At 40.3% G+C, this 25,777-nt stretch overlaps 2 protein-coding genes across 13 annotated transcripts in view; one reads left to right on the top strand and one right to left on the bottom strand.

The window, feature by feature from the left end:
* Window positions 1–12,454, bottom strand: part of LOC111246746 (uncharacterized) — a 64,147-nt gene extending 51,693 nt beyond the window's left edge. For 6 of the 7 annotated variants that reach the window (XR_002671784.2, XR_015323225.1, XM_022796863.2 and 3 more), the window contains exons 1-3: window positions 12,047–12,454; window positions 2,251–2,486; window positions 1,088–1,370 (exon numbers count right to left, since the gene is read on the bottom strand). Coding sequence is in view for 5 of the 7 variants with exons in the window: in XM_022796863.2 (XP_022652598.1) it covers window positions 1,088–1,370; window positions 2,251–2,486; window positions 12,047–12,320 (793 nt within the window). In the remaining 2 variants the exon portion in view is untranslated. The remainder of the gene's footprint in view (window positions 1–1,087; window positions 1,371–2,250; window positions 2,487–12,046) is intronic. The other variant, XM_086982861.1, reaches the window with a different exon arrangement.
* LOC111246748 (uncharacterized) overlaps window positions 1–25,231 on the top strand; it is a 31,509-nt gene extending 6,278 nt beyond the window's left edge. Inside the window, exons 2-5 of one of the 6 annotated variants that reach the window (XR_015323226.1) lie at window positions 2,264–2,567; window positions 4,918–5,055; window positions 14,817–21,579; window positions 24,718–25,231. Coding sequence is in view for 4 of the 6 variants with exons in the window: in XM_086982863.1 (XP_086838989.1) it covers window positions 4,336–4,359; window positions 4,918–5,055; window positions 5,226–5,369 (306 nt within the window). In the remaining 2 variants the exon portion in view is untranslated. The other 5 variants (XR_015323227.1, XM_086982866.1, XM_086982864.1 and 2 more) reach the window with 5 other exon arrangements.
* The last annotated feature ends 546 nt before the right edge of the window (window positions 25,232–25,777 follow it).

Genomic DNA, 25,777 nt, shown 5'->3' with positions numbered 1-25,777 from the left:
TCTTCAGTGATACAAAAAAAAGTCATTGAATTATCTGATATTTTTCGAAAACCTGTACTCGGATCGTGTTGCTTGTATGTACAATTCATCCGGTTCTACAGGTAGTTGCCTGTCGTTAAGGTCACTTTTTCCTACACACCAGAGAAGTTTGTCATTTTGTTTTTTTGCAAGAAAGGCAAGTTTCGTCCATCCTACGGACGTTTGCCGAGATGCTCTCGCATTGATTCGCTTCCCGTCGCCTACAGCTTTCGTTATTAATGACGGGCGACGTCGATCGTTTGCGTCTTCAGTTGTTTTGTTCTGCCTGGAGGTTTGCTGTCACTTTTATTGTGGCCTGCATCGATTTTGCGTTTCTTCCGCTGCCTCATCTTGCCTAGACCGTTCTGTTGTTAGAACGTTCACGATCTGCTCTAAGCCGATTGTTCGCTTTGTCTACAGTTCTTAGCGTGTCGATCTTTTTTTATGGCTGTTTTCTAACCATGGTAATTTTGATAGGATAGGGACAAGTCTAAAGTTGCTATAGTTTAGATAGGCACGAGAGCTAGACTTGCGTTTAACCTAAAGTTTGTTTCGCAGAATTTGTTAAACACAAGTAGGCTTGCAGCATAACTTGAACTAAGCTTCCCACGCAACACAAATTTCTAAAAAATGTTCACGCTGCTCAAATTGGGCGTACTTTTCTATACAACGAATTTCCCAATAACAAAATCGTTGTTAATACATCCGTTGTTAATACATGTTAATAACAAAACATATTGTTTTAATACATCCGAATAAAATTGAAATTTCACGTGTGAGCTATCTCAAAATTATTTTTCACGTAATTTTGTTAAAATAGTGTCCGCTAAAACTTTTAGACTGCGTGTCTGCAAAATGCAGTAAATACGTGTGGCTACATAATATATAGGTACATTTAGCGTAGCACATTTAGGTTATTCACGAAACACACGATGTGTGCTCACGTCTTTATTAAATGGCTGATTAAAAAATCTGCGTGAGCGTTCCGTTCGTTCTTGTTCTTCTAGTCCACAATCGAGAGCCTAATATTACCGATCTGAAGTTTTTCGAAAGTATTCGTTAAACTTACCGAACCTTACACCGGTCCAAGCTTTGCGGAAGCTTTTGAATAATCGGTGGTAGAAGCGCAATAATAAAGGGATGAGCCGGGGCTGAGCGCTAGAGTGGCCCTGATAACTTTGGTGGACCTGTTGTTGTTGTTGTTGTTGTTGACTCTGACGGCGTTTCTGATTGATGGCCTGATTCGGTGAAGGCAATCGATCGCTTCCTACTCCTTGGTCATCACGTGTTTCGGGGTCCGCTCGGCTTTGCTCCTGAACTAAAGGCCGTTCCATCGTGACACCGGGGTCATCCTGAGGTATAAACAGATATAAACAGTCCACATGTTTCATTTTCTCGCCCAATTCCTGCTAAGTAAAATATACTGTACACATCTCCTACCGAATATTTACGGTTTAATGCTCAATCCTTCGATCATAAAACGCTAAAGATACATAAACATAGAACCATTTGGTGGCTGTGGCTCAAAACTGGATTTGGTGTGCCGACAACTTGAAGTAAAGATCATCAAATTGGTAACTATTAGTCAAGAAGCAAACATTAGTTGGCAATTCAAATATGGTGCATTTATTTAAGGAAGTGGAAAAATGAAAATTATTGATGATTAAATCTGCTATCGTGAAAACTACGTCTGAATTTCCAAAAGTATCCTTAATCCCCAATGTTTCGCCCGCGCAAGTCAAATTCTTCTGAGATAAATAGATTGTGTCTTCTCCATTGCTTTTTGTTTTTTATTTTTCGTTCGCTGATGGCCAGGTATCGCTGCCGGAAGGAGTTTTTTTTACCCTGCAAGGGAATTGTCAAGCAACGTTTTAGAGGTAGAGATTACCTGATTACTGGTATACGGAAAACGACAAAACCAAGGCAATAGACAAATACGGACATTCTATATTCATGTACAAATCTATTGTATTATAATCTGTCTGACGAAAACACTGTTTGATCAGATAGTCTAATACTTAATATGCGGTTACTACATTTACGGCGCTCCGCACGTGGCTAAGCATTTCCCCGTAACCAAGCTTCCCAACTGCGCAGTGTTCTCTACACCGACTGACCTTAAATAAATCATAAAAAATCAATAAAAAACAATCACTTTATTATAACAAACACAAGTGCTGGGACAGAAAGTAAACAGAACAAAAACTATACCAGTACAACAGTTACTATTACCGTCTCGTTGCAGTTTCGTGCTTTTTTCCGTGTGAAGTCGCTTGCTGTTGTTGTTGTTGAATAATCGTCAGCTTCACAGCGGTTGGTGAGCAGCGTTTCCTTCACTTCATAAAAATCGTTGGGGCCTGCTGAAGGCGAGTTGTCCTGGCCAACCTTCCCTTTGCGGGTCCCGTCTCTTTTCTGCGGGTCACACTTCGGAGATTCGTAATAAGCCACGGACATATCGTGCCCTGCAACTTCAAATGCAAAAAATTGAACTGGGTCAACAAGATCTCAAATTTAGGCGCTAATTGGCTAGATGTTAAGCCGTACGTTAGGTAAGCGACCGAATGTTTTTACTCCAGGTCAATAATTTATAGATTCACCCTACTGAATAATAGAATATACTCTGTTTATTTAAGTTTTCCGTACGTAATGTTTTTTCTGCTTATTGCCTTGCTAAATGTAATATGCAGCTCTAAATGTTTGTACCCGTCCCTGTTCAAAATAAATAGTACTTTTAGTTCGCACCTTCCAGTATATGAACCTATGTTAGAAAAATTCGACCTTTGGTGAAAAAGACCCATATTTAGAATTTAAGAAAGCTGCAATGACATAGACGAACAAATCGAAGCAGGACAAAATATCAGAAGGCCTACTAAATATCAGTGAAATTTATTCGAGAGGAAAAACAAAACATCCTAAAGAATTTTTATAGAAAAAGTTCTAACGGCACATGACACTTCATTATAAAAATTAGGCATAAAAAAATTAGACCCGAAAAGCAATAATCGAAAGTCGATGATACGTATTCTTAACTCTTCTAATCACGTCGAAAGTAGTTTAAGCTGAACCTAAACATGAGTAACTAAAGTAAATCAGCAGTACCCATTAAAAATCAATAAATAAATCCATGCAACGCAATATCGAGCTTATATAAAAAAAAAAAGCACAACAGGACCTTGGCTTGATTTACTCACTGTGAGATATAATTTTTCGTGTCACGTTGTGCTAGCTACAATATAGGTTAGCAGAATATCGCTCAGAAACGTTTCGCCTCATTTTGAACTTCAGTTGAATCTCGATTTCTTTTTTACGACTAAAAATATAATGAAAATGTACATATGCTTTGGATTTAGTATACATATCGACAAGGTACTGCTTGGGCTTTCGTACCCAGGACCCGACCAGGTGTATGGGTGATGGCTCACTTTCAAACAGTTTATAGCTACGCTATAGATTGATTTAATGATGCTGTGCCTTCAATACTACGAATTTGATAAGAAGCCCGTAGAAAATTTAGATTAAAATGAAGACACTCGAACGACGAGTATCGGGATCGCCCGGTCCACTATAAATGGTCCGAGGGTCACGTAAAAACTGTACTGTTAAGCACATAAAGAACGCTAACCCCCTAACGGGTCCTCAAGAGGTCGAAGGCGTGTTAAGCTTCTTTCATTATGTATGTTAATATTTTTCTAATTATTATTTCTAAACTACAGTTTATTAAATATTGAGGACAATTCATTTATATGGTTTCCCTTTTCAGTGTTGCAATAAGCTTCCTCGGATAACATCGCTTGCTAGGTATCCTGTTGCTTTGTCAGGATACTGAAGAAAGCACACAAATAATTAAACTACAATTTAGAGAAATAGAAATCCAGTTATTGTAGACAAATGGGTGTAGAGGGCTAATCATGTAGGTATTATGTGTAGAAATGGATTCTCAGTTTCTTTGAACGATGTTCAACTTTCCTTTCTAAAACCGCACTTAGGTTCAATCATTGAAGTTATTTAGCCATGGTGTTTCGCCGACCAACGCGCAGCGGACAGCGGATTTGTATCGAGATAACTGAAATTGCTTGAAGGCATCAAAGCGCGTGATATACATAACAGATAATGCGTACGCCAGGTATATTAAATGAAAATGTTTATAGAACTTCAGCACTGCATGCAGTTCTTCTTTGTGACAAAGGAACGACTAACAGCACAAATTCTTGTTAATAACTGATGGGTTAACGAAGGCTTGAATGCAGGCGCGACCCAATTGTAGCCGTGACTCAATCTATCTGTTCGACTATCGTCGTAGATGAAGGATGAAACACCATGAACTATCTGAGGATAGTTCAGGTAATTTTGACAGAGGTCAAAATTAACAAAAATAGGCTTACTGTTTTCTCTGACTAGCAATGACATTATGCAATGTGCTTTATTCCTTGTTAACCTAACTGAATGTATCCAGTGAGAGAAAAACCAAAAACAAAACGAAGCTTTAGCCTATTAGCCAATGAGTGGTGTCCCACGAAAAATGGTCGATCAATCTCTAGCTTTGCAGGAATCTAGCCCGACTTGTTTTTCTCTTGCCGTTTTGTTGGCAAACTGCAGTGTGTTGTTGCATTTTAATTGTATTTAAATATTTTGAAAAAAATACTATAATTTCGTCTCATCCATCTTATACATGGGTTACAGTCATCAACAGCTGAGGCAGCTTGCAGATCTACTCGGTCTCGTCAGCGTAATCTTCAGTTATGCGTATTATCGAAACTAGCTATAACCATTATGAATGTGCCTACCGAATCATTGATAGGCTCATAGGCATGCCTTGCAAGGCATTTTACTACACCAACTCTATTCGTATCCGCGTTTGTTCCAGTAGAGCTTTCATTTTCTATTTTTCCCATTTTGTAGGAATCTTCTTGTTGGCGCACATTGCTACGAGGCGTTCGAACGTTGGACAGGGCGAACCAGATGGTGGAAGTTATGATGGCGTTGTGCTTCAAAGCAGAAAGCTATAAACATATGAAACGGATGGCAATTTTCCAAAAGGTAGGAGTTAGGTGCTATTTTCGGGTGCTGTGAGCGGAAAATTCGGGGATAGATCCTGCCAAGGGGAAAAACGGATTAAGCCAGTCAAGCTAGTAAGCAGGGTAGCACAAATCAGGACCCCCAACAGAACCCGGGAATTATCCTAGTCAGAACCCTTTTTCGGTTTTTAGGGCATGGAGGCCTCAAAAAGAGAAGCAGATGCAGGCGGAGAAACGATGTGTATATTTGTAGAGACAGGAGGACAACTTTGGACCACAGAATTAACTTGCTACCGCCAAACGCAGCCAGAAGCAGTCAAAAGTCTTGCAGAATAGAAGTAGATTTTTCTCCATAGGGAAATTCATTTGAGACAGTTGAAGCTTTACAACGAATCGATTTCACCTAAAATTCTCAGGTAGCTGAGTCATTGGTTTTGAACTAGGTCAACTGTAAAGACGGCTTTCTTTAGCCCATATCTTCGATTATCAGAATGTTAAAATGACTATAACAGCAAAGTGCCACTGTAAACGGTTTAGGGAACACAACAGGTGAAAGAAAACAAGCAACAGAAACTTCTACTTTTATAGATAGGAATCACTTTTTTTGGATACCCCATGGTACATGAAGGAAAATATCGAGCCGATAAACAACGAACAAAACAGATATCACTGGTAAGCATGACAAGAAAAATAGATAAACATCTTATGTTAGGCCATGAGATACCGACCCCTATAATAGAAACCATGGCGTATAGAAAAGGAGCAAATCATAAAAGTCCGTTAAGGTCATCCATTCGACATTCGCATAATCCTTCAGTAAATAGAGGCAGCGATAGTGGAACGTCATTAAATCACCTTTCCCATTTGGATTTAAACAAAGAACCCCTTTTTCTTCGAAAGATCTGTCGCAACCATCCCATCCTTGTATTATATTTTTTGGCGTCATCAGACCTCGACGAAAAAAATCCCAAGTTTCTGTTCAACGAACTTTGCCAAATGCTTCTATGATGCCTTTATTCCGAGCACTACTCGTCCACCTGCAAAACCCCTAGCGGAAGCTGCGATCAGTACGGGATGTCCACAGAAAGGCTCTATGTCATAATTAACGTTTAATTTTGTTGTGCGTTGTTAACGCACGTGAGGGCAGCTCATCCAGGAGACCTGCTACGACACTGGTCTACTAAGTGGGCAAGCAATTCGTTTGAAGGAACATTCAACTTTGCTGAAAGGAAACTGGAACCATGGGAAGCAGGGTTTGGCAAAAATCTTTTCATTTAGATTGGCCTCTCCCCACGTTGTCTCTACGGAGCCCACGCTATTGTACCATCCCCCAACGATCTGTATCACTCCCCGGACATTCCGGTGAACAAAGCTCAGTCTCTCGAAGCTTCACCTAGTCTTCTGATTCTCTCGAGGAGAAACTCAGCCTGAAAATAGCTGCTATGGCAAAAAAACAGCAGTCACTTGTCTAAGCCTTTTCAACCAGTTCAGTCATCTTCGCCCTGACTAGTTCGTTTCTATTTCTTCACAAATCTACCTTTCGATTTGAACTGTAGATAGCCGGTTACATTAGATTCTCTTTCCTCTCGGCTTGCTTGGCCGTCTGCTTCCTCGCCTGACAGATCCAGTATTCGCAGACTACAGAAAACCTCGATCCGTATTTGTCGTTTTACTTCAGCTTTCGACATAAGAACGACGACCCGACTAACGGGCAGCTTTCGTTTTAGCGAGGACTACTGTAAATAGAACAGGAATGGAAGGGAGAGAGCCCAGAAGATGGCGCGGCGGCAAGCCACGGGGCACAATAGAGTTTACATCAACGACAGGCACGTTCCTACATTTCTCTGATGTCAGTTCATTGAAGACGCTTCCGCAGCTCTGTACCACCAGAGCTGCAGTTCGAGGGAACTTTTAAGACGGTAGATTCCTTTAGGAAACGAAGTGAGGAAACTCAAATTGCAATGCGCGGTACAGTGGAGCAAGCAATGAGGTTGGCTTGCGGTCCGACGCGTGACCTTCGGGCAATCAACCTCTTCCACCAGCTGCATTTTACTAGCATTAGTTGCGTCTTTGGCCCACCTTGTTCTACATTGCGATTTATTCCTTTTCCGTACGGCTTGACCAGGTATTGTAATTTGCTGTTTTGGCCAGCGTCTGTCTCAGTCAGTTCAGTACCCAGACTTCGTCTCTGTCTCAAGTCCGGGCCTCGTAGAAGTCAATCAGTGTCGCACCCGTTTCTCATTGATTTGCGTCTTTTAGCCTCAGTATGTTTCCTTCTTTCCAACGATTCGCTTTGCGACCCTCCGAAGCTGGATAGTTTCCTTCGTGCGACTGCCAGCTGGATTATTGTCCCTTTTTACACGTCTGTCTCCTTCTCTTAAGCTACTACTCTCTATCTTTTCCTAGCTTTAACACCTGCCACAAAATCGAAGGCAGTCATATAGACTCCATGTTGAAGCCGAACCCTAGATGACTAATTCCTTCACGGCACCAGTGTCCTGTACAGGTGACCGCAACAACAAAAGCAGTGCTTGGAGCCTTTGACTTAAATTAAATTAAGTAATGCAGGACCCGTTTTCTCGTCTGTCACACCCGGACGCTCCACGAAAAGCAAACATAGTCGAAGTATATGTATACAAACGGAGCTACAGCACAATATTTACGAGACTGTAACAGACACCAGACTCACAGACAGTACTAACGGCTAATTTTTGAGCCAAAATACCTTCCTGATTCCGATACGACTAATTTAAATTCATTTTCTCCTTGTTGCTGATCGAACATATGATATACGCGGCCTTTTTCGCTACCATTCTTAGCCATCGCTCATCAAGGGCACTTCCCAATAAAGAACAAATATAGATTATAAAATTAAATAATTTTAAGTTCTGCCACTTAAAGCTAAGGTCTCAAGCATTGTTCCACGAAGCCAGTCGGCCCAGCCCACTAATTTGCTGAAATGGTCATTAAATTAGCACTTCGAGTTACTTACAAGCTGCTTAGAAATTCCAATAAAAACACAGAAATTGCAAAATAACCGTATAAAAAATCGAACGGACTCTGTAAGACTGGCATAGTAGGACTGGTAATGTCTATTAAGCCCGAAGCCGAATGAAATTGTCCACATTAGAGATACTCAGCGAGTATTTCCCGCCCAGCTTCCGCTTCTCGAGTCTATTCATTAACTAGAGACCTGAAACGGAATTTAGCACCCCATATATTCTATATAAATTATGAACTCTAGACCCGGCTATCCGCTATCGTTGAACTTTTTGAAATAGCACAGTGCAGCCGAAAAGGTATTATTTCATATGCACCCCAAAAAAAGTGTAGACATAGTTCTCTGTAAGCGATTTACTCATCTTATTTGTTAAATGAAAAGATAACTATAATAATTTATATAAAATATTGATTTTGTAAATCAGAAAAAATAGTTCGCTTTATAGTAATTATAATGATAATATTATAATAATAATTATTTTTATAACACATCCTGCTATATTATTAATTTATATTATATTAATAACTTTAATAATGATATCTTTTTTAGTAAAAAGAAGATTATTTAGACTTATTTTTATATTAATAGTCAATTATTCCTCCATATATTTATAATAGCACGTGATCTTTAGAAACATCACTACAAAACGTTTTATAATCAACCATCACACATAAACGTTCCAGTCCCGGCTGGCATTCTCTGTAAAAAAAAAATAGTTTTCGAGAAATATCGATGATTTTTTTCAAATTTAAAATTTTCTTTTACATTAGCGTACGGAACGTAAAAATTCAGAATTGACGATAAGGCCGAAGTTCACTATGATGTACGCTGCGTCCTAGAATAGGAATATTGAAAAAAAGTGTTATGCTGTGTGAGCTTGTGGGCCTACCCTAGTCACGCATTGGCAAATAATTACTAAAACTAATCAAGGGGCCTTCGACGCTTGGATCAGTGCAAACTTTACACGCGGCTCTGATTTAAAGTAAACGTATTAGAAAGATTTCACAACTCTATTTGTTGGATAACAAAGACACAATCACCAGGCGTATAACAGTTTTTACTTGTGTAAAGTTTGTCTATAGTTATATTGACAATGCATCCGTGACGGGAACAATGTCGACAATATCTCTCGGAACGACCACTGAACAAAGTACAGCTTGTCATGCTTTTTGGCAACGTGCAAGTTTCATATTAACGCTACACTGATTAATGTATTTTTCGCCTTCATCTATTATTTTTAGCAAATCCATCAAAATGTGCAGGCTTTTTAAAGTAATTTTTAAAGTTAAAGAAATGTTTGCCTTGCTTGAGACATGTTTTAATCACCAGGCTCTCCGACGCCTTCCAGATAACGTGACTAAGCTGATATTAAACAAATCTTCTGCTGTGTTTTTACGCACGACCTTTCCTTGTGTAGTTCGCGCCTGCATGTATACGAGTGTAATATCTCCCAGCAGATCCTAACTTCTTCGGCCACAAGTTTAGCTGTGAAAAAAAAAGCACCACCCAGGGTTTAACGAAATCTCTTGCCGTTTGTGTCAAGTCAATTACTATAAGGTGCACGTGTGTGCTAAATTTACTTAAATATACTCTATATAATATGGAATATATAGGACACATGAAGGTAGCTTTTCTTAGAACCGCTTTAAACCTCGTTATTGGTCAAATGTCAACTCTATTTGCGGTGAGTCACTTCTGAAAAACGCACTTGTGCACGTTACGTTTGAAATAGTTTCTGAAGGGAAATCAGAAAAAAACAAAAGTCACTTATTTCCAGATTTTCGCGCGCAGCTAGTAATAAGTCATAGAGATAATTCAATGTGTGTATATCCCAAAACCATTAAAAGCATATGCACAGAAGGGGCGCACCCGAGACTGCAGCTAGAGAAAACAAGTATTTCAATGAAATTTTTTACATATGCTGTGCTAAACGTGGTGCTTCTCGCAGTTTTGTTTAGGCAATATAGTTTCGGTTCACCGTGATCACAGCCTGAATTCGGGACCTAAACCGCTCACCAGTCTTAGAATAATCTTGTAATACGTCTAGTGATATGGTGTAGATTAGTATAGAGTCGTCGAGGTGTTGTTTAGATCTGCCAGATACAAAAAATCCTAGCAGAATTAAATTTATGGCCTAATAGCCAGCTAAAAGTCCTAAAAATGTGAAGGCTCTGAATGCCGCACAGAGTTGCAAAAGCACTAAACGTTGGAGCCTATCTAGATGAACTAAATGGCAAATTTCTATATAAAACAATCCAATGCCTTTTGAACCACTTTAATGAATTTTTGTGCTTTTTAAATTTAAGCTCTGGTCCGTATTTGTAGGTTTGTTTCAAAAGTCGTACGAAGGCTGGAAATAACGTGTACGCTCGATTCTATCCTATGCGAAGACACTGCGTAATAGCTGACCGTCGCTCAAGCTGCGAAAACGACACACTGGTTTTGCCATGACGAACTTGTCTGATTGGCCTGTTCTAGGAAAAGTTGGCCTTCTGCTGGTACCAAGAGTAGCGGATAAGCACTTGCTCGCTACAACAAGCAATCCGCCAAAGTTCCAAATATGTCTTTTTGCTGGACGTGTCTATACGACAATGGGTGCAGTTTTTGACTCTGATTTTTCTAAAAAAGCCTTTCATAAATGCTAATTAGAATTTTGGTAAAAAGTATTTAAAGTGTACATCTCCAAGGAATTTCAGTTACAACAAACACTATGTGTTCTACGTAGGGAGGTCTTTCTTGGTACCAATCGATAGTCCTTGACGGGCCGAACAAAAATGCAATGAATACTAATGTACCTGGAATTGTCACCAGAAAACGGTGACATGGTAAGGACGTTCCGCTTTCGCGATGAGGTCAGCGGAAAGCCACTAATACGTCCATTAGAGAAAGCCGACTTCATGTACGCCGCGTTACGTTTGGGGACGCAAAAGCCGTTTTGCGCGGAAAGACGACCAATCAAATATATACCGATGAAGGTTTTTCTAAAGTTCCCGAATTTTAGTTCGTACCGGTAAACACGTTCCATCCAAAAAGTTGCCTATAGTTATTCAGAAATGTCTTTGCACCCCAGTGTGCACCCCAGTACACCTGCCTTGTAAAATTTTCTTCTACGAGATAATGTCTTAACACACGCCTTAGGAAAAAAAGCTTTAGACTTAAGCAGAAGACAAGAAACAGACGAGGACGCTACGTCAGACAAAGGTCTGACTCCGTTTTGAAGAACGTCCATGGATAAACGTATTTTTCTTCGCGTGTTTTCAACAATAAATAATATACTCAACAAACGTGTGAAATCAATTCGCGGGATGCTAGCGGTGTCAGATACAAAGATTATAATCGTAAAATAAATACAAACATTGTGAATATGGAGGCAAGTCGATTAACTAAATCAGTCAGCGAAAATGCCAACTATCAGCTCTGCCGGTTTCTATGTATCTACGTGAAGAACTCGTGAAGAATTACGTGAAGAAAATACGAGCCTGCAACTAAAATTTTAAATTCTATTTCCATTCTTGACTGATCATTTCTCACTGAATCATACGCATATAATATTGTCTGCTTTTTAGTAATTATTGGATGGGTCTACATGGTGCATTTTTCTGATACTACTCGTTACGTCATATAGTAGAGCTAGACAAAGAGTACCGCGTGCGGGTGTATGTAATGAAACTTATCAGTTTTTCTCGTAATTATTGTTGCCATAGCCGCATGTGTCACCTTGTATCACGCATTACATCTAGACACGACGATCTTCCTTTGTAACCTATTATTTGAATATACAGTGCTTTAACAAAACAAAACTAGGTTGAGACTTGGGAAGTTCCTGCAATCAATTAAGCACTGGATCATATATTCATAACGAGTAAAAAGAGCCAAAGCCGGAATGGTGTCTTGTCTCTCGCGATTTCAAGATTAGCCTGTTTATCTTCACACTTTGCTATCTACCTTGGTAGCATAGTAGCAACTCTTCAAAAGGGGTTGCAAAAACACGAACACCTTGGAAGTAACTCACGACAATATTGGCAGATCTTTGGAGATTTAAAAAAGGCCCGAGACTTTGTCATAGGGGTGTGTGTTGCTGAGCGCGGAGCAGCCGACAGAGTGGTGCTATCGGCACTTTCGTTTAGGGCGTTCACCGACGCCGATCGGATATATAGGCAGCTTCCGTTCCCATGGCAACAGCAGCGGCGACGGTGGTGGTTTCTATCACAACAGCCATAGCATGTCGGACGCAGCCAACGACAGTTGCGGCTCCGGCGAAAACGTCGGAACATCAATAGCGGCATGGAATCAAAATGTTGATTTGTTACGCGCACTATCAACTTGACGCTCTCTAACTCAATCTTTGATTATTTTCCTAACTCGATATGTAGTAATTCACAGAGTTGTAGGTTTCAGAAGCCAATTTTCCGCGTTAATAGCCAACCTTCTGTGTAAGAACTCCGAATCCATATAGACAGTCACGATTTGGTGCACCAATGTACATTTTCAGTGAACGCTTAGCTTTATATCGAGAACAACCATACTGGTTCGTCAACTCCCTTTCCTAGATGGCCGATGTCTATGTCATCCGACTGTACACAATCAGCAACTGGTGAATTTAGTAGAAGTCTGGGTCAATATCTAAAACAGTTCAACATTTCGCCAAAGATCCGTCCCGGGTCTCTCGAGTGGCCAGGCTAGAGCTGATACAAACAGGAAGATCTCAGATCACCTTTCCATTTGGCCAGCCTAATGTCCGATCGCTTGCCAACCCATTCGCTCACTCTTTTACATGGCGCTAACAGTAACAACAGGCACTGAGCTTTGGGCACGATCAGCCAGATATTTTCGCAGTTTGTCGTTCACTTTTTCCGTGTTCCGTACCCATTGCCCTGGCTCGTTTTATCCACCGCTCTCTCCGCCTGTCTTCACCTCATGCTTTCGGAAAGGTACAGCAGAAACTAGCCATCAGGCTGGCGGCCGTTGTGACGTCATAGCGAAGTAAACATTCGCTGAGGTTGACTATCCAGGAAAGAGTAAATGAGAGCATACCAAATGAGAAAAAGGAAAAATACGACCCAAGGAGGAAGCGGTTGAAGCAAAGAAACCCACGGTGAGCCACTGTGTGGAGAGCGCGCACGGAACAATACGGTATCATGCCACAAGCCACGGAGAAGTCGCCTGAGCTGAGAGTGCCGTGTCCGGCGTATCCAAACAGGTTTGTTTCTCATTCGCCCTATCGTTTGCGGGCTATTCCCGTTGCAGTCTGGTTCGAGCTGTTCGAAGGCCTGCCGAACCTCTATTGGCAGGAACTCAGCCGAAGGGTCACGCCTTACAAACAAAGCAGACCAAAATGAAACGTCAGCGATAGATGAGAGTAACATTGTAATCCTTTCCATTTCAAACTTCAAATAGAAAACGAAAAACCCATATGAAAGATATGGTCGTACGTGAGTATTTGTATATTTGGGTGGTGCCCGTTCGTGTAGACTCGTCTGGCAAAAGTTAAGTCTAAAAAGATCAAAAAGGCAGAAGGGACCGTGTGGCATCGACGACGTCATCAGGATACAAAGAAGTGCTGCAACGGTTGAAATAACAACTGTGGTAGCGGACGGCCATTTTACATTTTTAAAGGTTGCTGGTTTTACCGAAGTTGCTTTCTTGTTGTTAAGTGTTGCCACTTGTGTGGTTAACAAGCGTATAAAGAGACATTGCTCCGACGGATCGCGTACACCGCAAATTCCTGAAGCGGACAGCCTGAACATATAACTTTGAGCCGGATCGAATCAAACTTATGTCCTGAATCAGGATATGTCGATCGAATGGATTTGCGATTCCGAAGAGCAAATATTGCTCATAATATTCTCCAGTTTGAATAACTTCGTAATGAGCAATTAGCTATCAGTAACAAAAGTTTTGGAAGAATCGCCTGACAGATACGGCTACAATATAATGTGTGACGATGATGCCCATAGTTAAATAATAAAATAAATAATACGACCTATAGTAGCTCAAGTTTTTTCAAGGAATGTGAGGTCGTACATGAATAGAGAACCAAGTAGGTCTTTGAACATTTCATATAGCTATCTGGCAAAGTTTCCTTTATTTAAAAATAGATAAAATTTTGAATCGAATTGAAGACCCAATCCAGCAAGCCTATTAAGAGAAGTGCTTTTGGGCACTTGTTTATTGATCTAGTGTAAAACTAACTTGAGGATGGTAACTAGCCAAAAACAAGAAGCAAAAGAAAAAGAGATCTAACCAAATACGGATCAGCTTGAAGGGGCTTATTTGAAGGTTACAAATGCTGCAGTTTGACTGAATCCCAATTCTTCGAGAGGACAGCTGGATCTTAACAACGAACCAAAATGCTGCCGTCCTCAAGCCCTGGAACACGATAAAAGTACACTCATTGTTTTATGTTATTGTCACGTAGAACCCAACAATCCATTATGCCGGTCTGCACGATTACGACGGCCCGCACACTTGTATACCACCGAAGCATCAGCAGAATAGAATGCAATGCCGATGTATTGGATAGGCCAATGCTTCTTTTTAACAAATTGACAAATCGGCAATGAACCTATGCCAAACGCGAAAACATTTCTTGCGTAATTGAAAATTGACCATTACAAACTATAGCAAATACGTTCTTGGGACTTCGTATCTTCGGGTTTCATACGCGTTCTACCTTGCATCCTATTGGTCTATTAGCCCACCTTCGACTTTGTCAGTTACAAACAATCGCTTTCTGCTGTTTCCGCTTGCTCATCGTATTTATTTTGTGCTCTTCACTTTAGCGGGCTTTCTTACGGCGCTTTGTTCCCCCATGGAAGTGTCATCTTTAGACCGTTCTTTCATCGACTGCTCGGCCTTCGTGAAGCTCAATATAAACTTGCAGACCCAAGTCTCTTTTCAGGACCACATGTCAACGTTAGCTTCTTCTTTTATGCCAGAAGAATACTGAATGCACTAGGACAAAAGGGATCAACTTATTTTTTCTATCGGAGATAATAAGTTGAGCGCACGGAATTAGCTAATTCTACATGCCGTACTTGTTAATGAATTGCAGTTAAAATTCTCCTGGACTTGGAAATCAGATGTTTTCTAATTTATTCTGATTTAAATTAACATAAATGCAAATATTTGCAAGGTCATCTACAATATGTAACCAACACCTAATCTACTTTCTAAATATAGTATATAGCGCTTAAACAGAGACTGACCATTACAGATAGGCCGGAGTCGTTCTATGAAATCCACCTGTTCCAAGGTGTTTGCTATACGTAAGTTAATTTAGCCTAAAAACAGGGCAACAGGATCAGACCAATAGGGCAACAGGAAACTGCAGAGGAGTTCTTGATACGATATGTTGGGTAAATATATATTTATTGGCTATATACTATGTTGTTAAAAGAAAGTTTAAAAAATATTATGTGCAAAACAAATACTAATTCAGTACAGAATCATAAAAGTTAACTTGTTGAAATTACGCACATAACGAAGGCTATGCAAAAGACTGCCAGCAGATATTTTCAGCCGCCCCCAAATCGCACTCTGCGCCTTTCTATTTTTAAGAAAGCTGAATTTCCTATCAGTACATTGTCATAGAGATTGATTTAAACAGTCACAACTGGTGGAATGCCAACTATTAGGAAAAAAACGTTACGACTTTGATGGTTGATAGGGGCAACACAATTAATAATAAGCCGTCTGCAATTTTTGGGACATTTTTAGTGTTTTTTGTTACTTCGATTAAACTGAATATGATTCTGCTAAAAAATCATAACAACCAAAGGAAAAACTCAAAGCTTCGGTAGAGGGTACTTGTGGTGTGGTAGCGCATAAACTTAACTGGTAATGAGGAACTATTAAAGTAAGCCTAAGACATCATTAATGCAGTATTTCAGTACAAAACGGAGACATTTTTAATACTATATTATTATTAACTTTATTCTATGTAACATGGCCTACTAACTTTGACCTGACGTAGCTTTCTCTATTCCGAAGAAACTCTGAGGAGGTTCTTATTTTTCGTTAATTCTATTTTGGGACGTTTCCTTCTGTCGTGTGCATATAGGTGTAGCTTATGTAGCTTGTAGAAGTTTCTCTCCTTCGAGTAAGTCTGAGAATTCAAGGACGTGACATATGTATAACTTACGCTCATCGATTAAGTGCCTTTTTGCTATTGATCTGCTCTTGAAGTCAAGCTATTTGAAAGCTACAACTGAATAATATTTGAACATACCGCCAAAACGTGAAGAAATTCAAATACTCAATGTTCATGTTGTTCAATTCAGCTGTCATTTCTATAATTTGTTAGTTGTTATGTGTGGTTGTTGTCGTCACCTTGTAGCCTTATCGGGAGAGGAACTTCGCAATCCTAAGGGATAGATAACCAAAAAACCATTTAACGACCCCCTACCAACTTTCTATTATGGTTAATATAATATCGAAATGCAGGGTAATGTAAAATTGCGACAAAAAAATGTACGAAGGATTCCAATGCCAGCTCACGTATTACAGATCTTGTTTACGATAACTTTGTCAATTTAATTAATACCTGCTGATATCAGCCTAATAAAGCAGACGAAATCCGTCTTCTGGCCTTTTTTGTTTTTAGAAAAATGACAAATAGACTTTTGACTATGTAGGTATTTTTAAGAACATGCTCATAAAAGATGAATACAGGAAGGAGAGAATATACGACATCGTCTGAGCATTTGTTGTGTAATTGGACTCATTCGTTTCAAATTCAAATCAAAGCTTCCGACTAGAGCGTAAGGGCCTATTTTTTCCACTTTGTGGTAAGCGCCTGGCCTTCACATCTCGGCTGACAACCGCCTACGTCCCACGATTCTGTCGTCCTGCCGAGCGCATACTGTCGCATCAAGTTATGAGCGGGTCAGAAGGAGCTTTCCTGGTATTCGTGGCTCATTAGAAGGATGCTGGAAATAAAACACAGTGAAGACAATGGCTAAGAACAAAATACAGCTCTTCGTTTTCTACTAAGACTGAACACCTCGGCTTTATCACGTTCAATAACGCAATTCTTAATTCTTGCGATGCAACCTGTCACAGTCGCTTATATATAAGCGGCTTGGCGGCTGTGAATTGCCCCGCATGCTTTTCGTCCCACTTTTTGCTATCGCCCGCGTTTCTCCTCCAAATCTCTCTTTTTCTGAGTAACATGAGTCGGAGCAAATCAAAACGGAAACCGCATAGGCCCAGAAGGGTCAGGCTACGTTCGTCTCGTTCATGCGGACGCCGCCACTTCTTGGTTACGCGGGCGCTGCCTACTTTTTACAGTTGGCTGAATTCTGAAGATGGCCTTAGCTCAGCCTCACGCAGACTGATGCTAGAAGAAAGAGTCTGTAGGGTGCCAAGGCGGCGTCGCAAATTTTTTAGCAGAAACCGTTCAATACGGACCGATGACGTCGACAGACTCCAGAGCGGTACTACTAGGCGGAATACTCCCGAGTTAGGCACTCGATTGGTTGCAGACCGGTAGACGAAGCTTCTACACAAATATCAGCTAAAGTGAATCAAAGGTTCCGCCTTGGCTTTTGCTAAATTATTGCCTAAAATAACTTCGCATATATACATGTATATATATCTATAGACTGAGTTGTATATGAACACGTTGGAATAAAAATAAATCATCACAGAATGGCTGGAAAGAGGCGCTTGTGAGATATATGGTATGTCTAATGTTTCTGCTGCTGTCATCTAAAGCACAACACAGATGTAGCCTAGTCGAATGACAGACGTCCTTCTCTGCCTGGAAACAGCGCGGAGAGAATGATGGCCTCATTGATATCCTAACAATATTCGTGTTTGTATATGAAGTGGCCTTAAATTCCATTGCTTTGAATTTTGGAATCGAAAAAGTTTGGTTGTAAAAACAAAAACAACGCAATTAAAATATATTCAATGTTTGCAACGACATTTTTCGCTGCTGTTAAGTTCCGTGCATCATCGAGCCGATATCTACCCAAGCTCTTGCTTCGATAATATTGACTCTTGATAGCTTCAATTAGTACTAATTGTAAGCATGTTCCAGAGCTAAATGATAATTTTTGTGATTAGATTCACGCTGCCTTCACCTTTACCCAAATCCCGCTTAGGCCACTGAACAGGATATTAGATGAGTCGCACAACAAATTCGACCTTTATTTCTTCGTCCTCTTCTCTGTCCATTAGGCCGAACATGCTCTTCAAATAAATTTCGTTTGGGCTTCAATAAAAGCACGGGTTAGATTTAAATGATTTTTAGCTGCACTGTGAGATAGGCTGTCGTTGATAAGTTTACTTCGATTTATTGAGTTGATTGTTAAGACGAGAGTGACATAGGCTGTTTAGGCTAAGACTAAGTAGACGTTTATGTTTCAATATTCGGACCATGAGATTACTATCGCGTCGTTTTTAATTGTGCGGGCACATGTAGGCTCTGACTAAATGGCTGTTGCACAGGACAATTTTCGCTGTCTAATTTCCTTTTACTCATCCTTGTTAAATCAGAATACCTTAGCGCGCCTAGGCGTACCTTCACATCTAAGCCTCTTCCACAATATACTCTTGTTTCGAAAACAGCCTCTCGAAGACTACCTATAGAACACGCTCCTTGAAACAAGCTTCAAAAAAAGAGAGATCGTACTATCGCGCTTTTATCTGCCGGACTCACAACTGCTACCGATGTCCCACACTGCGAAAGGTTAAAAAGCGCAAGGTCAGCATAGGGGAAAGTTAATAAAAAATAAGGGAGAAAAAGCCTCAGACAAGAGAAGACTTCACGGGACTAAGCTACAACGCACAGAGGATCTGCCGCTAAAGCTTTTCGATCTTCTGTTTAAAATTCTCGATCCTATGCGCTTTTGTGCATTCTACCTAGGTTAAACACCGAGCAAAAAATAGCAGTGGCAAATTTACCTTAAAGACGTCAGTTCTATGAAACAATGCGCTCCTGTCTGGTGAATTGAGATCAGAGTTCAAAATATGCGCGTATCGAGTATCTCTATAACTTATATTTAGTGTTCCGTTTTACCGCTACTTATTAAGCGCTGAATATTGCATAGAATATTGCTCCATTTGATGCTCATGAAGCTCGCTTTAAGCACGCCTATCATCATGTCCTTGAACACTTTCAAAGGCTGAAGAACGTTTACGCATTCATGCATGTATTCGGGTGTTAATGTCACGCATCTATGAGGACAGAAGATTGTGAGGGGTTTCGCGCCTTTGACGAGATTTTTCCCTCGGTAGTCGCTGTGAAGACGCGAGCTCCTGCATGGCCGAGGCTTTAAACATCAGACACTAATGGCTACTGTTGTGTAAATTTTAGAACTAGTCTTGTGATAATGTCCCTGCAATGGCGTAGCGGGTAGCGTGTTTGCCTGCTAAATACGAAAAGCATGTAATAGTCTGAGAACGAATCAGAATAGACAAAAGATCACTAGCATATACAATATACATGTATTACCAACATAGATGCTATATCCAAATAGTATGAATTTTTTGCTATTAAATATCCAAAACATATATATGTAGTATACAATAATTGTAATGCCGGTACAAAGTGACGAGAAGTCATTGAATTTTCCTAAAAAAAAAAAAAAAAAAAAAAAAAAAAAATGTAATACTTTCACATATTAGCGGCTAGTTTAAAACTAGATGAGAAAATACTATGTGCCGAATACTTAGAAATGTATGTCAATTTGCTTGTGCTTGGGCCGCAGCGACGCATTTGTTAGTGATCCAATACACGTTGCTGTAGCGATCACGCAAAGCAGAAAGCGAACGACAGCAGCAAATTCGTCTCGACCACGAATGTTTGTTTAAAGTGCAAGCCGCTCTTGCGTTACCGGACACTAAAAACTCAGAACATTTAGCTTTATGGTAACAACCAATTAGAAAAACTCTTGCTGAGTTGTAGCGCACGGACGGCAGTAAAGTTTAGCTACGACTGAGCATTTTATACATATATATTATGTTGCTTAAAAATTTAATGTAGGCACATTGTACACTTTTCAAGCTTAAAGCAATTTGCTATGTACACTTCATTTATTATCAGTGTTTCAGTACTTCTGATTTGTTGAGGCGACAAATTATCGCTAGCTGAAGAATACGAAGGATAGAGCTTACAAGTAAACACCATCCGCTCTTTTTGCCATCTCGCCCCCCTATCTTGCCTCCCTGCCTCTCTTCGTTTACTCCTTCTTTGAACAACTTCCTGTCCAACAAAGAAGCGGATGTTTCTTTGTGTCTGAATAAAAAAAAGACAGCTAAAAACCGAAACAACATATAAGTAATCGTATCGAATTGATGGTTTCTAGTGTACTACGTCTAAATTTGGTTATATGTGTATGATAATAAAACCACAAAGACTGGCAAATACGTAGGACCTGGCCACTGGTCTTGAATGGTCTTTGGCTTTTAGCAAAAGTACGAATATAGTACACATTTATGAGGGGTCATTACGGGACCCTTTCTGTGTCCAAATTAGCTGACAGAAAATACGCGTTACCTCATTTACGACGCCTCTAACGTATCTCTACACCATATTACGTCGCGCAAACGGTGTCGTAAATTCATAATATGGCGACTAAAATAGCTAGGCACTGGGTCGGTGAATCATTGCACTTCGTCATTGATCAATGCATACTAATCATGCGAGAAAAATACATTTTCCAAACCCTTGTTCGGTGGACTTAGTTCGAGAGCAAAGAGGGCGAGCTGGATGTTAGTCTCAGTTTAGACGTCTTCTTTTGTTTTACGTGTGAATGATCGTTTCGTGAAAAAATGCCGGTAAAAAAAATCACCCTTGTTTGATGGTAAAAACTTTATGGGCGTAACTGGAATGATAGATTCGAGTGTACTTCATGTATTTCCGAATTGACCGCGTTTGCTTATGTAAACAATACGAATAGTTTCAAAAACAAAGTAATTTAGATCAGGCCCCGGCCACGCGAGGATTCCATTCTTCGAGGTCAGCCATTTAACAAACCGAGCTTCCTTTAAAGCGTCTGTGATCCGTTGGAAATAATAACTGCTGACTAATTGTGTTTTGTGTGCCAGTGGAGATATAAATGCAGGATTTGCCGTATACACTTTTTTCGAAGGTGTCGGTTCTTCTTCAGGACGCCGAGCCGAAATCATCCGCTGTTGTGTTGCAATTTTCTCAAATGCTTATCTTTCTTCAAGCTTTCCGGGTGGTTTCGCACCGAACCGGTTTCTTGGACCTTTCGAGTGCGCTCTTTGGCCTACGAACTATTAGTAATGCTTCAGCACATGATCATCGGTGGCTGTCGTCAATGCTCCTACGAATGCAATTCGTTCCGCCCAGTGAACCGCCCCACTAAGGAAACAAACAGTATTCGAACGAACGAACGAACGAACGAACGGTTCCAGCCAAGATGGCGGTCCTTTTCGTCTATGTTAGGGGTTCGCGCTTGAAGACGAATCCGCTGAGAATATAGAAACACTATATGTGTGGGCCAAATATCAAATAACCTTGAATTGATGACAGCTGCCTATTTTCGTGTTAGCAAGCAACACGTATGAACGGTAACGTAGACGCTTCATCTACCATACAGAGATGTTTCGAAGAATTTTAAATCTAAAGGAAAAAAGAAACGATTTATAGATATGAAAACTCTCACTGTTAGCGAGTATATAAAAGACGATAATTACAATGGATATTTTCAATGTCACACGAGTGCCGTTTGTATACTTATTACTTTCGAGAAGCGTCCAGCTCTTATTATGCCGTTGTTTAGCTCTCTGCAGCATTTACTTTTTTGCCCGCTCTGTGTACAGATGTGATCTGATTAGACTGTAGTACAAGACTGCAATTACTCTAATTAACGTTAATTACTCTAATTAAAAGGAGCTTTCGAAGGATGGCGGGAAAACGGGGTCCCAGGCTCTGTCTTTCATAAAAATAGGGTTTTTCTATTCGAGCTTTGTCTTTTTTTAGGCGGCAACCTGAGCACTTCAAACTTCTTTCACATGCCATCATTAGGCTGTCAATCTTCCATACGTTAAAATGACGAGCTTTAGGCCCTATTATTATTGATATTGAATTCCTCAGATCCATTACCAGCCCTCAGCTGTATTAGGGTGCTGTTTGAAGAAGGCGGACGTAGTCAATACTGATCAGGTGCCTGCCCGTTTCTTCCTACAAACTCTAACATATCCATTGTTGGAAAATATTTAATGTAAGCCATTTGCAAGGAGTATGAGTTGCATTGATAACGCCTTGGCCAACTTGATAGTCGCCGTGTGGATACGCTTTTAGATCTTCCATCCGGTTGATCTAGTAATAATAAAAATTTCTTAATTTCGCCGATTTTATCATTTGCTTCGTCTAGGTATCTAGCGTTGCTTGAATAAAAACATCCTTATTTTTGTAACGCCTCTTATATTTTTCATCGTACGAACCCTTAAAAGGTCACGTAGCATTTCATTCCTTGGTGGCTTCCTACACTGGAAGATATCACCTATTACGGCACCATCTCTAGCCTAATAAAGCAGCGGGCGACTACATATGTATGTTTGTATTAAATACATAAAGCGTACCCCCGTCTAACTAGAGCAACGGACATGCAGTTCCTATTTACAGATAGGAGCCCCTACGACATAAGATTTGTATTTGCTGATATTTTTTATTACAAGACCGGTCACCTTTTTTGTTCTTGGTGATGTATTCTGTAATTTCGTGCGATCTTCTGATCCACCTTATCGCTTCGGATAGTTATTATAACTATTTTCATTGACCTTATATACAGTTTCTGATGGCGAACTGACTTTATTCCTGCTCTCATATATGCATGATCCATGTAGAGGCTTCCAATGTACTGCAGAACTGTCATGAGTTCTACAATACCTTCGAAGGATCTCATGAGGTACCCGCCTCATCGATAGGGCGGATCGTTTGACAAGCACGCAATTTTGGCAGGCGCTGCTATGTCGAAATAACCTGACGCTTAAAGCAGTTTGCATCCAGATTGCATGGAAATAAGCTTTTGTCAAAAATGCCTTCTAATAGCTATGAAAAGCCTTATTTTAAAATGACCCTTGCTGTTGATAGTTGCTCTAATCTACTCTAATGTGCCTGCAACAAAACGTAACTATAAGCAAATCCGCAGCGTTTCTATCTGTTCCAACATGTCGTTACGTTGGCTTCTATAGATAATATCGGCTCTGTTTGTATTGAAATTGATATTTGTGTAGATGTATTACGTTTAACATTGGGTTCGTTCCTACCGAAGGTGTTATTTATCTTCAAAAGAAATCATTCTAAAAATAAAAGGATCTGTTTCGTTCAGGGTATTCGATCCTCAGTCTCCCATGATAATTTATCAGCTCTTGCTTTTCATGGAACATTTTCTATTTTTAGCACTTTAATTTTATTTTTAAAACAGCTTTAAAATATTTCACACATTTCACCTTACCAGCTACGACAATACCTGACAATATGAAGGCACACCAACGAGGGAGTGCAGTGAATATGTTCTCATTTGAAGCTTCTGTGATTTACACACTGGGTGTAGACACATAAGGTTGTCTTATATCTGACAAAATTATTTACTGGTCGTCTTCTGATCGATGTCCGTTGATCTCTCTCCAGCTGTCAGGAATACGAAGCGTCTGCTTACGGTTCTTTTTTTCAAAGATTACTAAATCGTGCCGTTCATGGTATAGCTTAGTTACATGTAAAAATTCTAGCACCTCATCTACACAATATTTATGTAAATGATGTGGTGCTCTATTATACAGTGTTTGGAATCGTCGTTGGCAAGCATAGACCGCAATATATTCATTTCTAAGCGCATCGAAAATGCTTCGGAAAACTCTGGTCTTCCACTCACCAAGTTCTACGTTCGCCTACTAACCGTTGGCAAGGCTTTAACCTTAATTTAGCAGTACCGAGACAACTTAATAATGACTACCTTCGGGACGCTTGGTTGAACTGAGGTAACTATTTCTTTCGGCAGGTTATATGTCAAACGGGTTTATTCAGAAGCGTCGAAAAAATGTGGCTTGATAAAGAAACGGCATTACTTGCAACCCATCCAATAATGCCTGCCTCAAACAACCTGCAATTGTCTAAAATGGTTAGAGAGTGGGCAAAAGATGAAATGCTAACCCACAGCTGTAAAACGTGATCTGATACTAAAACCAATCGTACGTACCCACGGCCGTCTTTCTATCTCGCACGGCAATTTTCCAGTCAATTCAGCGATCGGCAATCGCAACACCTCTGCTGCCCAGAACATTTCCGTTGGTCAACAACACGCTCCCTAGAATTGCTATCCTATGTTACGTCGCTGCGGTAACTTGAAGTTAGCCGCGCAAGCCACGTTCGATAGGAACAGCTTCGAGTTGTGCTTCAAGCCCCGCTATTAATTAAATAAGGCAACTCTTACATGATCTTCTACCTTTCTGTTTGCCTTAGACACGAACGGCTGCGGTATTATACTAAATGGCGAACGGGCCTATAACTATTTTGGCCGTCGATAATAGTTACCTTTTAGATTTGCTACTACATGTAGAGGATCTCTGCTTGAACAGCATATTTAGAACGAGGTAATAGTGGCCATCCACCGATGATATGAACAGATTAGACCCTCCGGCAACGCAAGCTTTAGCATTGCATAAAATCCACAATGTTCGATTTGTTTCGTGTTTTCTGATCGTTAGTGTTATGTCTACGATCCGATCGTTGTCTAGAAAACGTAGATGATCTCTTTTGTGCGAGGACGTTTGATAATCGGATTTACCCGCTCTACCCCAACCCAGAAGCCCCACTTGTGCCCGGGCAGGCCAAGCGTACGGGTTTTCATTTGTTCATCCTAATCACCGACTGAAGATGAGTATCTCAACGGGTGTACTACCATATTCGTAAATCTATCGAGGCCAGAAACGGTTGCCTGAAGGAAACGGGTGTAAATTGTCGGCTTTGTTTGAATCAGTCAATTATGCTTATGAAAAAAGAAGAAACCTAGGTTAGCATCGTCTGTGTATATCAAATATGCCCATAGCAGATTTGATCTGGAAAAAATCAAGCAGATGTAACGGAAAACAGATATTGTAAAAATTACACCGAAGAGAAAGTGCATACGCAAATTCAACCAAACATTCAATAACATTTATAGCTGCCATAACTTCATATTAGTAACTGACAAATAAAGTGGCCTATTATGGCGAAAAAACAGACTATAACGTTTTTGTTTTCTAAAATCCATCTACTACTCGTTCCCGTAGCTATCGGTGCCAAAATGCCGTACGTGTAATTGTATAGTAGCAACTAGTAGTTGATAAAAGTTATCTTCTTCTGCTCTCAAGCTGCGTCGTTGTATCCGGAATAGTTGCCTATTTGATGATCTGTACTCGTTCCGTTGTGGCTGCTACAGCGACAAACTCTGCCTTGGCCGGACGTATTCAACGTCAGGAAATAAACTGGATAATAGCCTCGAAGAACGTACCTGCAGAGCGTCATATCAAACCCGACAAAATTCTAGTGTTGCCACTTTCCTCCAGCTGGAATGATGTAACACGTGCAGATAGGCCGCGCCTGTACTTTTAGCTTAGTCAGGCCCGAAAAAGCAAGGAGCGGAAATTTCTTTCACTATCAATTGTAAAAGCCTTCGGCCGAGCAGTAGCTCTCTATTTGAGTACTTGGTTTAGGGCGCAAATAGGACACAGCACGTTTGTTACTGCTACGACGGAATCGATCAAATACTCAGTGATGTACTGAATG

Source organism: Varroa destructor, unplaced genomic scaffold (assembly GCF_002443255.2).
Source record: "Varroa destructor unplaced genomic scaffold, Vdes_3.0 BEIS01000003.1, whole genome shotgun sequence".
In the NCBI taxonomy this organism is placed as follows: Eukaryota; Metazoa; Arthropoda; class Arachnida; order Mesostigmata; family Varroidae; genus Varroa; species Varroa destructor.
Note: the sequence above shows the minus strand (reverse complement) of the source record. Positions and strands in the feature narration are given on the sequence as shown.